This window comes from Thermobia domestica, chromosome 6 (assembly GCF_964235325.1).
Source record: "Thermobia domestica chromosome 6, izTheDome1.hap1.1, whole genome shotgun sequence".
Classification (NCBI taxonomy): Eukaryota; Metazoa; Arthropoda; class Insecta; order Zygentoma; family Lepismatidae; genus Thermobia; species Thermobia domestica.
The window spans coordinates 35087461-35105612 of record NC_137459.1 but is presented as its reverse complement, the minus strand read 5'-3'; the positions used below and the strand labels follow the sequence as shown (position 1 = coordinate 35105612).

General features: G+C 34.9%; 1 protein-coding gene across 1 annotated transcript in view; it reads left to right on the top strand.

The window, feature by feature from the left end:
• LOC145687929 (uncharacterized) overlaps positions 1 to 18152 on the top strand; it is a 122057-nt gene that overhangs the window by 97987 nt on the left and 5918 nt on the right. The window contains exons 4-5 of the mRNA XM_081761494.1: positions 13001 to 13116; positions 15287 to 15424. Coding sequence (XP_081617620.1) covers positions 13001 to 13116; positions 15287 to 15424 — 254 coding nt within the window. The remainder of the gene's footprint in view (positions 1 to 13000; positions 13117 to 15286; positions 15425 to 18152) is intronic.

The following is an 18152-nucleotide window of genomic DNA, read 5'->3' as shown; positions in this document are numbered from 1 at the left end:
TTAAGAACAGAGACGGAACTGAATTACCACTCGATTGACCTTGAGGGCAAATCACCAAAGTGTAGCTATAAACGGAAGTTCAGCATGCATTTCTCTGGAGTTGTGTTCAGTATTCCTATCTGCCAGTCATGCTTGTTCGTAGGAGTAATATGTTACAAACCTAACCTTTCGATAGAGCACAATGACAGAGAATCAAAATTAATGAATTCTTGCCCTTGTGAACTTGGGATACCACCATGTGCAATAAAACTGTCGCGTCTTCTGAAGTGATATTTTATCGAAAATAACTCGTTTTCCTTTATATATCCTAAGTTTTTGAGGGTTTCAAAACGAGGAAACGTTACTGACAAACAAGGACGCATTTAGGGGTGGGTCCAGGTGGTCCGGACTCCCCTCTGAAATCCCAACTTCTCTGTAAATTTAGCCTAAATTTAAGGATTATCTTTTAAATTTTATTATAATTTATCCTAATATTGAAGTCGGACTTCTCCCGAAATAAATTACTGCATACGTGCCTGCTGACAATTTTCAATATATTCCTTAAATAAGTAAAATAACTAAATTAGGAGCAAAAAGCTTCAACACGGGCTAACTTTTGTCCACTGCCAATATTGTTAGAAGGGATATTAATAGCAAAAATTGCTAGGCAATGCTGAACCTTGGAACTTCACTCCGAACAGCAAGCTTATTATTGAGAACTACATATGAAACATTTTATCAAAACTTATCTAGCTTTTACCTGGCATGAAATTATTATATACACCAAAATTCACTCTCCTAAAATGTGTATCTAAACATTGCTCTACGTATCTACGAAGCAATGAAAATTATTTATCGAAATATGTGAGCAGGGAATTCTAACAGCCAGCCATTTTATTTAAATCGTAGTAAACCCTGTAACCGGGCGTTAACGTGAAGACAAAGCTTGGTCCATTGGTAAAGTGTTGGAAGAATATAAACTCAATGTTCGTAGGTTCGAATCTATCCACTCACCATAACATTTTGTTCTTATGTGTAACGATGAAATAAGAAAGAAAAAATGTATAACCGTTAAGACAAAACTTCAACCAAGTCTGAAGAGAACAATACTAAAATAGTAATACAATGACGTCAACCAAAAATTATTTCATGTAGCGTTTGGACGAAATTACAGCTGTTAACAATTGCAGAAATGAAAACAGTCTGTAATGCAGTCTAGACTTCTGAATGCATTTACTTCCTGAAAACTTCCGTCTCGTCATTGGTATGCCGTTAATCATTGTAAAACCTTTCAATTGGAAGTGAAATGACACAAACTAAAACAGTTTTAAATCAATAAATGTCTATGTGTAAAAGTAGGTGTCTTTTATCTGTAGTTCTGAGTTCCTTTTACTTTGAAGTGACAAATGAGAGAAGAAAGTATGGCGTTCGAAAAAAAAAATCAAATTTGAGATTTCAACGAATTTACACGTATTATAGCCCCTAACACCGAAAAAGTTATTTTTCGATACATGTCCATCAGTTCGTCCGTCCGTTCGCTACACTTTTCTGTGCACTCGCCTAGAAGCCATACCGTTCAACTTATCTGCACCAAATTTTAGTTTAAGATTTTCATAGTATTTCCTATAGTTTTTTTTTTATTTCCCTCCTACTCCCAAAACAAGGGTAGTTTCCTGTACGGTGAAAATAAAAAAAGATATTTTCTCATAACTGGCTCTAACGATCTTGTTTTCTTTCTTTTTTTATAAATCAATATTTAATTAGCAACCCTAATTTGTGGTATAAGGCATTTATCTGAGAAAAATCTACAAGGGGTAGTTTATACTAAGGGGGTGAGTTTTTTCTCAGTGATTTTCTCAAAATGGACTCAAATGTTTTCGTTCATATTTCATAAATAAAGATTTCATTAATAACTTATCAATATGGCATAACTCGTTTGTCCTAAAAAAATGCGAGGGGTAGTTTATTCTTGGTGGAGTGTTGTCTGGGCGATTTTCTCAAAAACGACTCAAAAGAGTTTATTCATATTTCAAAAATAAATATTTCGTTAATAACCGAACAATATGGCAAAACTCGTTTGTCCTGAAAAAATATGCGAGGGGTAGTTTACTCTTGTGGGTGTTTTTCCTCCACGGTTTTCTCAAAAATGAGTCAAGCAATTTTGTTCGTACTGAGAAGTAAATATTTCATTAAAAACCTAATAATATGGAATAACTCGCTTACCCTGAAAGAATCCTCAAGAGATAGTTTATTCGGGGAGTTATTTTTCCCTCACGATTTTCTCAAAAATTACTCGGACAATTTTATTGATAATTCATAAATAAGTATTTCATTAATAACCCTATATTTTAGTATAAGTCATTTCTATGAAAAACAATTACAACGAATAGTTTATTTTTGGGGTCAAGGTTTTTTCCCCGACAATTTTCTCGAACGACAGGCGATTTTGTTCAAATTTCGCAAATAAATATTTCATTAATAACCAAAAGTATATCTTAAGTCATTGTTCGAAACAATTCACAAGAGGTAGGTTACTCCTGACGTGTTCTTTTTGAACGACTTTCCCAAAGTGACTCATTTGATTTTTTTCATATTTCATAAACAATGATTGCATTAATTGGTCTATCATATGTCTAATGAAAATGTGCTCAAAGTGTGAGTTAGTTTTGTAGTATGGATTTTCTTCAATCGAAGTTTTTTATTCGATAATCTGACATTCGATGTATTTGAATAATACGATAATTTTATTCGTATTATCCAAATACACACTTCAGTAACAACTGCGGCCTAACACAGTTAAGAAATTGAATTGAAAAAGTTTAGTGCGGTGGCCCTGTAATTGAATATTTTTTGAGAAACTCCCTAGCTTTTTGTGGTAAACTCAGGCTTTTCTTTTCGAGCGACAAAAGAGAGAAGAAAATATAGTGATTGTGAAAATAATATCAAATTCAGATTTCAACGGATTTACATGTTTCATGGCGTCTACATACCGAAAATGTGACTTTTCGACACCCGTCCTTCCGGTCCGACCGTTCGGCACACTTTTATATGCACTCGCCTAGAGGCCATACCGTTCAACTTATCTACACCAAATTTTAAACTTAGGGTTTACTTAGTATTCTTACAGGAGCTTTTCCATTTTTTCCTACCACCTAAAATAAGTGTGGTTTACAAACAGCCGAAAATCGAAAAACGCTATTTTCTCAAAAATGGTTTTAACAATTTTGTTTATTTTTCATTAATCAATATTTAATTAACAACCCTATATTGCAGTATCAGATATTTCTCTTAGAAAAATTTACGAGGGGTAGTTTATTCTTGGAGGTGACTTTTTCTCGACGATTTTCTCAGAAAAGACCCTGGCGAATTTTGTACACACTTCATAAATAAATATTTGACCTTGCAACATGGTATAAGTCAATTGACCTGAAAAATATATGAGTAGTAGTTTATTCTTGGACTTGAACTTATTCCCAGTGAGTTTCTCAAACACGACCAGTTGGCAACCCTGTATCTCGACAACGAATCTGAATTCGAAAACTGCAAGAGGACCATTTGTCTCCTTTTGATGTCACGAATCACCTCCCGAAGTTTGTGGACATCTTTCAGGTTCACCCTTAATGAAGCTTCTTTTCGAAAAGTTAACTATTAACTTTAGGCATTGTTTATCTTTTTTTAAATCACAAATGTCGTTATTAATTTTAAGGCAGAGAACTACTTCTGAGAGAATAGATCTTGAAAAATAATTTTAAAATTTAGACTTTTGTTTTCGAGACATTCCAGACAAGACGAGACATTTTACAAGCTATCTCGTGTCCAAAACATTTGCCTCGTATTATCTTGGATGTCACAAAGCGCGTCTTGTCTCTTTCTCGAGACATGTCTTATCTCGTGCGCATTCGTTAACACTTGGGAAGGATTATCTTTCTACTCAAAGCATTGTTTTTATAATGGTTGCATATTTATGATAATTGCTGTCCACATAAATTACAGTCCTTTCAGTTAAATTAATTAATTATTATTATTATTATTATTATTATTATTATTATTATTGAAATTGCAATATCTAGTTTAACGTTGGACGATTATGCACCTACGCTAAGGGACAATGATGATGAATGAAATGGTGAAATGAAGAAAGTGGGAGGAAAATGGAAAATCTCAAGAAAACGCATACCCATGCACACGGTATTTGTCCACCTCAAATTTCACTTGGCACGAAGTGGAATCGAGCCACGGACCCCCTGCACCAAAGGTCCCTACAATGCTTTATTATTATTATTAATAATAATAATAATAATAATAATAATAATAATAATAATAATAATAATAATAATAATAATAATAATAATAATAATAATAATTGAAGCGAGCTTAACGAGTTTCAACCGTACGACTCAACCAACGTTTGGGTGCCTGTTCGTTCGTCTGCTCCTCTCATAAAAGACATTTCATTTTAATGAAACTAGTAAGTGCGTTCTTTTAGCTCTGCGAAATAACTATTGCTTGGAATATGAATCTGCAAAACATAAGAGGTAAAATTAACCAAATGGTGCAAGTTTCCACTTATATATACAAAACAATTTTGCAATATCAACTACGTGAATCTTGTCCCATAAAGAAGCCGAAACCCCTACACCGAAGAGCCCTCCGAGATTTGATCATTGTCCACACGGACTGAAATTGTCATTTGAAGCCAAGACTTTAATATGAAGCCAATAATTTCTTTAAAATAGACGGAAAATTCGGAAGTTATAAGCATTTTCATATTTTTGCCTTTTCCCATAAGGGAGCCGTAGCCCCCTATACTGAAGACCCCCCCGGAGATTTGATCATTGTCCACTCGGACTGAATTTGTCATTTGGAACCAACACTTTAATACGAAGCAAAATATTTCTTTAAAATAGACGAAAAATTCGAAAGTTATAAACATGTTAATAATTTTGCCTTTTCTCATAAGGGGGCCGTATTAGCCTACACTGAAGAGCCCCACGAGATTTGATCATTGACCACTTGGACTGAAATTCTCATTTGAAACCAAAACTTTAATATGAAGTCAAAAATTAAACTTTTAAATCAATTTAAACTGACTGGGTTCCGGTTCCCCCCACTATTGTTTAGTTTAGTTAAGTGGTAATTTGTGACAGCTTCACATCATCAAAAGAATGTTTCGCTTCCCCTCCCCTCCCCCAGGAGTTCGTGCTGGATCCACCACTGGAATCAATAGACACTCTTCCTATTCTTTTTGTCACCCTTGATTGTGTAGGGGCTCCCTCGTACAAATAAAGAAGCGGTAATATTACAATCAAGGGGCGCTATATATTAGGTATTTTTTTAGTTACCTACCCCTAACCGCACAGGGCCATCTTTCGTAGAATAAAAAATATTACGTGATATTCCAATCATGAAAGGGGAGAGGATGCTGTAAATATATTTCTTATTCATTTTGTCTGTCCTGCTTATCGAAAATTACTTTCTGTTGGAAGGCTACTGAAATGAGAGGGGCAAAATAAAAAGTCGTACCCCCTCCTACATGGTTGCTCAAATAAGTACAAAAAGAAAGCATTTTAAACTAAGATATTTAAGATTTAAACTAGGAAACTAAGATATCCTACATTATGTAAGGATGGCATATTCAGGATTATTATTATTATTATTATTATTATTATTATTATTATTATTATTATTATTATTATTATTATTATTATTATTTGAATGTTTTTGGAGCACCGAAATTTTGTGAGACGAACAATGATATGTAGAGGTTTAAGATGGGTGGTCATAGAGGAGGAAAAACCAGGATTTTTCTCTGTCTGACTCTCTAACGTAAACATTATGTGCTGAAGGTAAGAAGGAGAATATCCAAACACGTAGATAGAAGACTATCTAGTGAGAAATATTGTGAAACTTTATAAAATTCTCCAAATTAGAATTAACATTTACTGGGAAACATTCGTTATGCGCCAGCGAGCATATGGTGAGCAGTGAGCACAGGGGAAATAACTACGAAACTGTTTGCAAACAAAATTAGGGACGCTAATACAAGTGCGACAACAGCATTTTTTCTTTTTTTGGTATCGTCATAAGGTTTTACACATACGTTACAATTTGATTCTTTTCCAAATAAAAAAATAAAAAAAAATAACCGTAGTGTAGTGATAAAAATGACAACAGTACTTCCACGGGATTCGAACCGTCTACCTTCGGTATACAAACTTGTTACCTTACCCAACTGAGCTATTTGCTCTCTTACGTAAGCTGAACCTGTTCTACAGTAAAGACGATTTTTCATTACGATCGTCCTACCAATTCGTCCTTTTCCATAGATAATTTCCACTATTTGCTCTATCTTTATGTTAATACTTAGCATATATTCACATATTTGGAGTTTGCAGATAATGCATATAATAAGACATACTAGAAATATTCGTTAAAAGTTTAGTTTGTAGATTTAATCCACATTTCTCTCAATGACATAGATGTCGCTGCTTCGTGTTGAAATGCAGAATTCCCTCGTGTTCTTGAAAATTTCCCACTTTAGCAGAGTTGGTAATTCTCGAGATTTCTGTCGATTTAATGTTTTTTGCTTCTAATTTCTTTATTTTAAGCTAATATCTAACACAAATATTAAAAACGGGTTTGTTATTAACCTGTCCTGCTGGGGAAACCTTCCGAAATTTCGAACATATAAAGAAAACGGAGATATTTTCAAAAAACTTCAAAATAAAGAGACGCGTCATTTATTTTGCTCATGGTAGTACATTCGGTTCACCAAGCACAGTGTTGTAGTGTCCCGCGATCAAATATTTGATAAAGTCATGGTACTAATAACTTGTTCATCCTATATCCATTCTGGAAATATTTTATGCATCTTGAAACTTTGTTGACCTGTTTTATTAATTAGTCTCCAAACTCGAAAAGGAGGACAAAAGCGCGTCCGGCTTGAGTACAAAGCCGGACATCATCTTTTATGTCCAAAAGTTGGACTGTCCGGCTACAAGCCGGACGTCTGGCAACCCTACTCGTGACGAGATTTGAGACGAGACATGGTTGCTCTAATACGCGTCTTTCGCGTAGGAGACCCGGATTCGATCGCCGGCAGGAGTTTATTAGATTCGGATCCCACATTAAGCTGTAGGTCTACGTCTTAAACAGTCTCGCTGCTGAAAGAGGTGCTAAACTGAAAACCAAATCAAATCAAAAGAAAATCTTAAGTTCATTCTTTCTCTGTTCATTTTCTCTGCAGATCAGACTTTCAAAAGTAGCATAAAAATAAAGAAAATCATATCATAAAAAAAGAGATTGTTACTCGCTACAGTTACTTCAAAAATATAGTTACCCTGTATCGCTACCTAAACAATAACACGTTACTTGCGATATTAATTTCGAAAAAAAAAGAAAGAAAAGGAAGAAAACAAAGCAGACAGGCGCCAAGACCAAACCATATCGGCACCACCTAGCATTTTGCTCAGCAACGTTTTTTTTTCTTTCTTTCTTTTTTGTAACTGCCACGTCCTACATCAACAAGGTAGATTACATGTATTGGTAGTTTTGAAAAAAAGAAATCTTATGTCGAATGTTCTCAAGTTTCTGGACATTAAAAGAAAATTAAAAAGAAGGGGAGGGGCTATAATCAAGCCCCCAACAAGATCCTCATCCAAACAGGTTCCATTCAAGTTGAACTTACAATAGAAGGGCAATAAATGAGGCGTTCTCGTAAACAAAAGCGCCAATCTTCATAACGTTTTTAAACAGTGTTCCGCTTGAACAAAAACGCAAATTACTGTGCAATACAATACAACCTAACCCAAGGAAATAAACCGTATGCTTTCATCAATCCATCAGTTGAAGTATGAATTTCTCCCAACAGAAAAGGCATATGCGAATATAAGCGGTCGTACCTTTCACAGATTTCAGATCACAATTTTAAGAAGTAAATTCAGTGATGCCAACTTGGAACTTCTAAAAAATCCTTTTGCTCCCAAATTTCCCACGCGCTACGTGTACAAAAATATAGTGTGTAAGTGTACATTATATCTCAATATTCCGGTGTGTATTGAACAATTGTTCTTTCAATTTGCTTGAGTTGTGAGATTTCTCTTTCTCGCTTGGTTCTATTATAGCATAATAATATTTTCAATTTGCGTCAATCACGGCAAATTTATTCTATGTAGAGATTAAATACAGTAAAACCTGTCTTCAACGGACCCTTTATTAAACGGAAAACTGTCTTAAACGGAAATATTTCACGGTCCCATGAATTTTGGAGAACAAAACGTGTAAAAAGTCCCTTTATTAAGCGGAAACTGTGTTACGCAGACAACGGAAAGAAAAATAAACATTTAACGGAAAATTCTGAGTTCCGGACTACAGCGTTTAGAAGATGTTTAGACATTTTGTGAGACATATACATTATACTGCCTGCGATAAAATGTTCGTTCTTTTGTTAAATATTTCTGGACAGTGTAGACCTTCCCCAACCACTACTCATATTCACCCCACAAATTATCCTTAATCCCCGCAACTTAATCAAGAATCATACGGAATGTCGGAAAGAAGAAAACGAGATAGAGGAAGAAGAGGAATACGATACCGAGTTCGAAGAAGAGTGTAGAATAAATACATATCAAGATGCTCTCAGAAGTTTAAAGGAACTGCAAAAATTTGCCTTATGGAAAAATGATTCTGATTCACTTAATATAATTTCTCAGGCTAAAGTGTATGCGGAAAGTCAAGCAGCCAAGCAGCAATGTACACAGAAAACCCTGCTTGGCTATTAGAAAAATAAAGAAAACGTGTGCATAGTATATTTTGTATTCATTTTATTTTTTTTTTTTTGTGTGTATTTATTCGTAGAAGAAAGAAGCACTGTAATCGAACAATGTACGTACAGCAATATATTTTCTCAGTATGCCCCTTTATACGCATGTATTTTTTTTAAAAAAAAAAAGGAAAGGTCTACCTCCACTAAGCGGAAACCTGACTTTAACGGAAATTTTTGCAAGTCCCGCTCGATTCCGCTAAAGACAGGTTTCACTGTATTTACATTTTCACTTTACCACCACAATATGGGAGGAAAGGTATGGTAATCGTGGAAAAAAGAAAGAAAAATCGAATTTGAGAAACGCATTTACATGTTTCATGGTCCCTACATGCAGATGAGGAATCTTCGAATGTCTGCACGTGTGTCCCGATGTACACTCATGTCCAAAATGATTGTCGCATGTCTTCTTGTAAGCGTATAATTTGATAATGATTTTGCAGGATACTTTTAACACTGATACTATGTGTATAATTGGGAACTGTATACTTGTGGTAAATTTCATAGTACAAGAATTATAAATACGAAAATTAGAATGAGTAAAACAAAATGCTGATAAATGGACAAGAAAGTTTTATTTTCTCAAAGGTATATATAATTCTCAAATACTGGAGTGCTAACTGAAAATCAATATGTAAATCTTAGATTGATTTCTCACAGAATATTGCGAGAGATATAGACGAGCATGATTTTAAAAGAATACGGAACTGATAATTGAGTGATAAAGAGGTTTTAATTTCATTATTTGTTCTCATAATGCTTATAAAAGCTGTGCTTGAGATACGAAGCAAGGAATCTGAAACTATCAGGAAAGGTTAATATCAAAAAGCACTTACATTGTGTTCCTTCTGATAGTTGAAGTAAGCTTCATAGGCTGCGCCTTTTGTTGATTTATGCAACTTATAGACAAACGGCAAGTCTAGAGCTGAAGTGTAGACTTAAAGTGTGTTGAGTCAACGTAGGTGGTTCTTTTCCTATAAAACTGCGAAATGCAATCAATATTAACTAACTAAACTAACTAACTCTATGGCTTATGGAACTCGGAGGTTCAATGCCGCGTTCACAAATGCTCTCCACCGACTTCTATCCTTAGCCAACTGGATCCAATTTCTACTTTGTATTCCTATCTCTGCGAGATCCATTTTAATATTGTCCTCCCATCTGCGCCTTGGTCTTCCTGATGGTCGTTTTCCGATTGGTCTTCCAGTCAAGGCTTTGAAAGCATTTCTATTTTCTTCCAACCTAGCTACATGACCTGCCCACCTAAGCCTCCTAGACTTGACGACCCTAATAATGTTGGGTAAACCGTATAAATTATGTAGTTCCTCGTTATGAAGCTTCCGCCATTCCCCATTCTCGTTCCTCTTGGGTCCGAATATTCGTCTCAGGATCTTGTTCTCAAATACTTTCAGTCTATGTTCTTTCAGAGTAAGCGACCATGTTTCACAACCATATAGAACAACAGGCATGATTATCGTTTTATATATTTTAAGCTTCAAATTCCTCGACATAATTCGCGACGACAAGAGATTTTGAACCGAATAGTAACATGAATTCCCTGCTTTTCTTCGTGGATATGATTTTCCTCTGTTAATATTGATCCTAGATATTTGAAACTATCCACTTTATCAAAAGTATTATTTAATATTTTAACGCATCTATAATTTGCTGTATTACGGTCCCGACGCACTTCCATGTATTTACTTTTCTCTGCATGTACTTCTAAACCCAGTCCCTGCAAGTGTTTAATAAGATCTCTGCATTTCTTTTTCTTGTTCTCCTGTCGTCCCCTATTAAATTTCCATCATCAGCATATGCCATAACCTGGTGATTACCGTTCAACTCTAAGCCCTGGTTGCTATCTTTGATTTTCCTTATAGCGTATTCCAAAACAAAGTTGAAGCCTTTCATAATTCCTTGTCGGGAAATTCCACGTGTATGTGTGATAGAATATAATCCGCCTTATGCAGAGTCGTTTTGAAATATGATTAGCGTATTACTAAAGCCCTGACTACTGCAGGAAACTTATGTTAATCAAAGTCTTTAGTTTGGCACTAATCATGCTTCAAAACGACTCTGCATAAGGCCCAATAAGTTTTGGGCTTATTTCAATAAACCGGATTAGATTTTGGAAACAACTCTAACTTGATTCATTCAATTAAGATATTTTGTACTCAAGCCAGCCTTGAATTGTTTATATACATTTTACAATAATTTAAATAATTTCAGGGTTTTGAAATTTGGTATATTATATCTTTCTGTGAATCACTTAGTCAGTAGTGAAGGCATGGTGTTCAAGTTACTTCCATGTGGTTCATAACAAATAGTGTAAGAAAAGTGAAGGGATTGATTGAAAATTATTATTAGGATATCATATATACAAGAACTGAGTAATTATGTTTCTATTATTGAGATATTCATTAGCATACATCAATAAATGCTCCTCTGATGCAAAGAACCATCTGGCTTTATGTATTATCAAGAATCCAGGTTCTTGGCAGAGACTCATCAACATAATGGCATAATTAGAACCTAAGAAACACACTGCCTTATGCAAAGTCGTTTTGAAATATGATTAGCGACATACTAAAGGCCTGACACCTGCAGGAAACATATGTTAATCGAACTCTTAGTAAGGCACTAATCACGCGTCAGAACGACTCTGCATAAGGCCCATACTGTTTAGTTAGAAAATTTACAAACTTTTCTTCCTTTTCTTATCACTTTATTCTAATTATCTGAACAATGTTCCATTGCCTGGAAACTGAGGAAGAAACCACTGCTAGTGTTCGAAAAATTTCACTTGATCTACTCGCAGTGCAAAAGATACGTACGGTTATGCTGGTTAGGCCAAAGGAGACAGTGCTAATGAGAAATGAAGAAAGTAGGAGGAAACGGGAGAACCCCGAGAAAACCCACGAGCATGGTGTTTGTCCACCACAAAGTCCACACGGAGCGAGGTGGGATCAGACCAGAGACCCCAAACACCGGAGATGAATGCTCTACCACTGAGGCCCCGCGCCCCAGGATGTGACCCACCGACCCATTCTGCTCAGTGCATTGTAGACAGCATCTGATGAATTTGTCTACAATTACTTTCAAGGCCTCCATTTTTCTTCCTTTTTCATTTGTTTTTGTTTACTTACCTCAGATGAGTATAAAGTAAAAACAAAACAAAAAAAAAAAACAGACACTTTTGGATATTGATATTTGTAATTGTAATAGTAGCAATAGAACTTACTACTTGGCTTTCGAGAGACAGTCGAATTTTAGTCCTTTTTTTTTCTTTCTTCCTTTCTTTCTTTACGTTGCCCTGCTTTACCTTGATTTGAGACTTTCAAATTTCATCCTATTTTTCACTGAAATGTATCTGTAATTCAACAAGGAAATAACTGAGGCGCCTAGTATCAAAAGCGCCAATTTTTTTTTTTTTTTTTTTTTTACCGAAATTGAAAAAACTGAAATGAAATCTTTGCTTAGCGTATAATACTTTCTACTTTTGTTCGTTTATATTTATTTATTTATTTAACCAGGCCATGATTCCAATGATAAATTGACTATATCACCAGACCAAAACACAAAAATTGTTTGTTTTAGGATATGGGAATAGATCGATGCAAAATAGTGTATTTTTGTTCTGAAACAATCCTAGCGTTTTGAAGGTCTATGGCTCTGATATTTCAATTGCTTAAAACTTTGTTCTCTGCTGAAGAGAACCAAACTTGTGCGATATTTTAAACCTGAGGTATGACTATTTTCAACATCATGCTAATACGTAACTTTGAGGAATACAGAACCTATTATTTAAAAAAAAAAAAAACATATATTAATAATTTTATAGATTTAAATTTGGACATAATTTTCTTACTTCTGTGACCTACATCTGTAATTTGAAGGTATTTCGGTATGACTCACATGTCACTGCCATAGTATCTAAATACGCAACACCTCACCTTTTGATATCTGTTTTCTTACATTAACACAAACAAATACAAAATTTATTACTATTATTTGTCATACATTGAATTTCTATTATATATGCAAAACCAACAAACTTTTGACACTAATAATAATACACAAATGATTAGAGTTATAAAAATAAATATAGGTTTTAACTTTCTTTTTTTTTTTTTTTTTTTTTTTAGACAAAAGTAAAAAAAAATCTCAACTCTGTGATTCAAATTGTATATTTACTTGCAGACACTGAGAATGAACTTGGAGAGTCTTCAACATATGACAATCAGGAAATGCAACTGAAACAACAGGTTGTGTGGCTAGAGACCCAACTTTCAGAGGCCGAATTGGAAAGACAAGAGGTAAACGCTTAATATCTATAGCACTGGTTCTTATTGTGTGTGTCATCAAACATCAAAGACTTCGTTAAGGTCACATGGACAGTGCTAAAGCAAATATTTAAACAAATCCCAACAAAAATTGCTTGATTGTTGTCAAATACAACTCAATTCTCGAACAGTAACGAACACCTGTTCAATTTAATTAGTTATCACAGTTAAGAAAAATAGTCTTGTCTTGATCGCAAACAAGTTTCTTATCATTGAAGCTGGAGACAAGTTCCTTTTTTATCTTTGTTTGACAGATGTAGTATAGATAGATGGAGATTTCTAGCAGAGATTGTATTTGCGGTGTTTAGAACTTTCTGAGTGCAAGTGACTTTCCATCCTTTCGTTGTTTACAATGGGGTAGCATACTTAAAATCGTGGGTTTTAAGATTTGTTCTTTCTGGAGAAAGGGGGCGGCAAATTGCCTAGGGCCAGCCCTGAGTGTAATCAATACTTTCCTAATCTTTAGGGTTAATATCTCCCCTTTCTTTGCAACCCATAATAAACAAAAAGCATTCTTACATTTAGATAATTATCCAGTAAATATTTGTGTCCTGCCCCTTCCTCCACAACTGAAGTACGGGAGAATGCTTCAAAGCTTTTAGCAGAATTCACCAATGTTTGTGGTACTTCGGGAAGAAAAACTACACAAAATATTAAAAGCTGAAAATTGCCAACCACGCCCACTACAAATCAATCATTACTTCTCTGGGAATACTTTTAATCATTTCTAGGAGTAGAGTATGAATTATTTTCGGTGAATTATCCTTAGTATTGATCGGAAAAAATAAATCAGTTTTTAAGAAGTAAATTAGGTAAAATATTTTTGCTCTTCCTCCTCTACACGGCCCTGTGCATGAAAAATTGAAAACTTCTTGGGGTCATCAAGTACAACCAGGGTTCCCCTTAACCCTCGATAATTTGCATATTACCTGTGGATAGTTTCCAACATTCATAGACGGGGATATGAAATATTCCATTAGATTCCCTCCTCGCATAATCGCGTTATTTTTATGAAATGTTCACTGATTATTTCTGTCCCCTCAAATCAAACACTATCTCCCGTTAACAGTTCTATTCACGCCCATAAAAGTTAAAGCATGCCACGGCAGCTCATTGGTAGAGCGTTAACATCTGACGCGTGGGGTTCCAGGTTCGATTTCAATTTACGCCATGTGGGCTTTGTGGTGGACAAACACCATGTGCGTGGGTTTTCTCCTGCTTCCTACCAGTTCCTTTATTCATTCACATCATCATCGTCTCCTTTAGCCAACACGACATTAGCCTGGGACCGAAAATCAAATTAGGTGAAATATTTGTCCCCTTAAAATTACTTACGACGCTCTGCGTGTCGTTGTAACCCCTCTTGGCATCCCTACCTTGAAGTAGCTTCTATTTTCAGCTTCTTGTCGGAAGGAAGCTTTTTTTTTTTTTTTTTTTTAATAATAATATTAATAGAAATTACTACGTACAGATATCTAAAAATGAATCAACTCGAATTCTTTCGGGCATTTTTTTAAATTATTATTACATTCTGACTTGGATTAACCCGAAATATTTCCCTGTGATATCAATCATCGCACAGAGCGGCTCTTTCTACTCGATTTGAAGTGTATAACCTTGTAGTTTGTTAATTTAATACCAGATGGGGTGTGTTACTGTTGTAACAAATGCCATGACATTCTTCAGTGTTATCACAGCCAAGAAGCTTAGTGTTTCATTTCCTTTCATGCGGTTTATTTAATTATACCTTTGTTTCATTTCCTTTCATGCGGTTTATTTAATTATACTTTTGTTTCATTTCTGTTCAATAGCAAATGTCGAAAGACTTTTACTAAAGATAACATATTTTTTCAGCGCATATTTTATTCTATTCTTACCTGTATTATATTTTTAACTGTGCTCGAAATAATCCAGAAGAAGATTTTCTTTTTCAGCTGCTACGACACTCTAAATTCAGCTCCAAATGAAAATCAAAATTGGTCATGGGGACAAATTTATGATAGATTTACAATATTTTTTTTTTTTTAAATGCCTTTTCGGAACATTTTTCAGCATAAAAGTTAACAATTAAGTAGTTAATACAACATTATTATGACATTTAATAAATGAACCCTTTGTTCAAGTTTTATTTATTTTATTACAGGAAAGAAATGAACTTGGAGAGGAATTACGAGCACTAGAAGCCGAACTTCGAGAACTACGTGCAGAAAGAGCCCGTTATGAACTTTTAGAAGATCGCCTCCATCGAGTGCTAAGATTACTTCGAGCACTCTCTGCTTTGGTAAATCTCAAAATATAACTATAAAATAGTTTCCTTCTACTAGTACTTTAAGAAGACGAAAACAAAAACTATGACAAGCTCACGTTAAAACATCAATTGATTCTTTTTCTTTCTTTTTTTTAATGAATGCAGTGAAATTTCCAAAGATGATGTAAAATAGAGGATCTGCCCATATGTATCTTCATCCTATTAAATCAATGAAGCCAAAAAGCAACTGAACATCAACACGTCTAATAGGCTACTCTCGTTTCCGCCATCATCTTATTGGCTACTTTTGTTTCCGCCATGATTGTTGGCTCGAAACATTGCGATCATATTGGGCGGAGTGGGCAGAATAGGGGTGGCGAAACTGTGACGTATGGCTTCAAGATTTTGTTGTAAGGACAGATCCTCTATTTTATAACATCTTTGGAAATTTCCCCATGTGGATTCGGGGAAAGGGTTCAACTTACGTCATCTAAGAATATTAACTAATAACACGAATGACGGCTTATGAGGGGAATCACACCAGTAAATGTTAATGTTTTATCGCTTCAAACTAAAGGAAGGAAAGTTATTAATTATTAAAAATGTTGCATACAACAATCAGAACATGAGATTACTTTTCTTCCCTTAATTTGAAGTGAAACAATTTTAATTTTTACCGATGGGACTTCCCTCAAGAGCCGCCTCTGGGTGTTTATTTCGTTCCACAAGAGGAGACTCAATCTATTTGAACAGTATTCAAGATCACCAGCTTGTGTTGCACCTTCTTAGTAACCAAACAACCCACTCTGTTACAGTGCAACAAAATTTTAAATATCTGAAGTTTGATTCAAAACTTAACTTTAATCTCTATACATACAAGAAGTCATCCTGACTAACTAACTGATTGATCAACGCCTAGGCCAAACCGCTTAAGCTAGAAACTTGAAATTTGGACAGGGGTATCATTTAGGGGAGAGGGCAATGCCCCCCCCCCCAAGAGTTTGAAGAATGCATATACTTTAATATATTGTCTACTAATATACTAGTACAAAACGCGAAAGTCTTATGTCGGTGATGCTCTTGTCCCCTCAAGCAAAGACTGAAATGACGCCCCTGGGCATTAAGATTTATGATGTAAGGTCCCATTAAGGAAGGATTTTTGAAATTTGACGGAGAAAAAGAAAAAAGAGTGGTGATAATTATTATCTTAAAACGTCCATATCTCGGGATCTCTGAATATTAGAGACGAGACATTTGGCATATAAAAACTTATTTAAAATAGACATGTCTTTCAGCGCTTTTTAATATTTGACCTGTAAGGGAAGATAAAGGGATAAGAAAAAAAAGAGGTGGTGATTATAATTATTGTAATAAGATGTACATATCTAGGAATCTCTTAAGATTAGGCACCTACTTACTGTTTTCAGTATTGCCGCTATCTTGTTCTTCTGAATATCTGGGTCTGGTCTTTTCATTTTTATAAATGCTATTTAATATTTACAGCCTATTCAGAACATCATATTCCACACATTGCATGACCTCTGCTATGAAATACTTGGTTTGCTAATTCTCAATTTCTATACTAATACCAGGAAATACTGATTCTGAGTTTCTTCTTGCGAACTTACTTCTTTACCGAAATCTTTGTTACATGAACAAAGTCATATTATGCTGAGTACTTAAAACAAATTTAGCAAGTACAAAGCAAAAAGATAGAAATAGCCCATATGATGTGGATTAATCCTTGGACCACATCTATGTTCTCAAATCTCTCTCTCTCTCTACAATATACTTGTAGAGTGGAGGAAAGGAAGAATTAGTTAAATTGCACTCCATATACTAAAGTTTGTGCACTTTCTTCTTTATTGTACATTCAATACTAATAAATTGCTTGCCAAAAAATAGTGAAAACATTGCCTGTATGATATACTAAACGGAGTACACTATTAGTGCTTTCGCTAAATAAATCATCAGATAGGGAGAAAAAATTAAAAAACAAAGAAATAGTTATGACGTGTTGCTGGTGGGTTCCATGTTTGACTGCAGTGTCAAATGATTGTTACCAAACTGAAAGTCGATAAAATTTAGTACAGAAAGATAATTAGTTTTGTCTCCCTCAACTAAACTCCATTAGACTTCCAGTCAGTCTGCTTCCATATTTTTTTTTCCGGGGAGAGGGGGAGTGGAGGGCAGGATCACACTATAATGGACTGCACTCAGACACTATTTTGGCATATACATATAAGAGGACGTGTAATCGCAATTTTTCTCCTAGTTCCGAGACGGTAGTGGCGCTGGGTCAACTTCCTGATAACTATGGAAAATATGCCTGCAAGGAACAATATCTTCAGCTACCCTAGAACTTTCAATTGCTTATCTAGATAAATATGTTAAAAAACGAGAATTCGACAAATTCTTACAGCCTATATTGGTGCAAGCAAAAAAGGTAGAGAAGAATAGAGAACCCAATTTAAAATTTAGTCTTCCCGGCCTATTGTTCCTCCGAGAGGAGACTTTTTCACTCGACTGCACTGTTATCATTAAGGTCTCTTTTTTATTTGTTTTATAGTCATCTCTTGTTTTTAGAAACTCATGTATTTCGTTGAAAATAGTTCTCATTCTTTTTTTTTAAGCTAATCTGGTTGTTCCGATATTTCATTTCTCCACACCTCGTCCCGAAAGTTGCACATGCTTTTGTTGTCCGAAGCAGGCATACGTTATTCACTTCATTGGACTTATTCATCCTGTAATTAATTCTCAC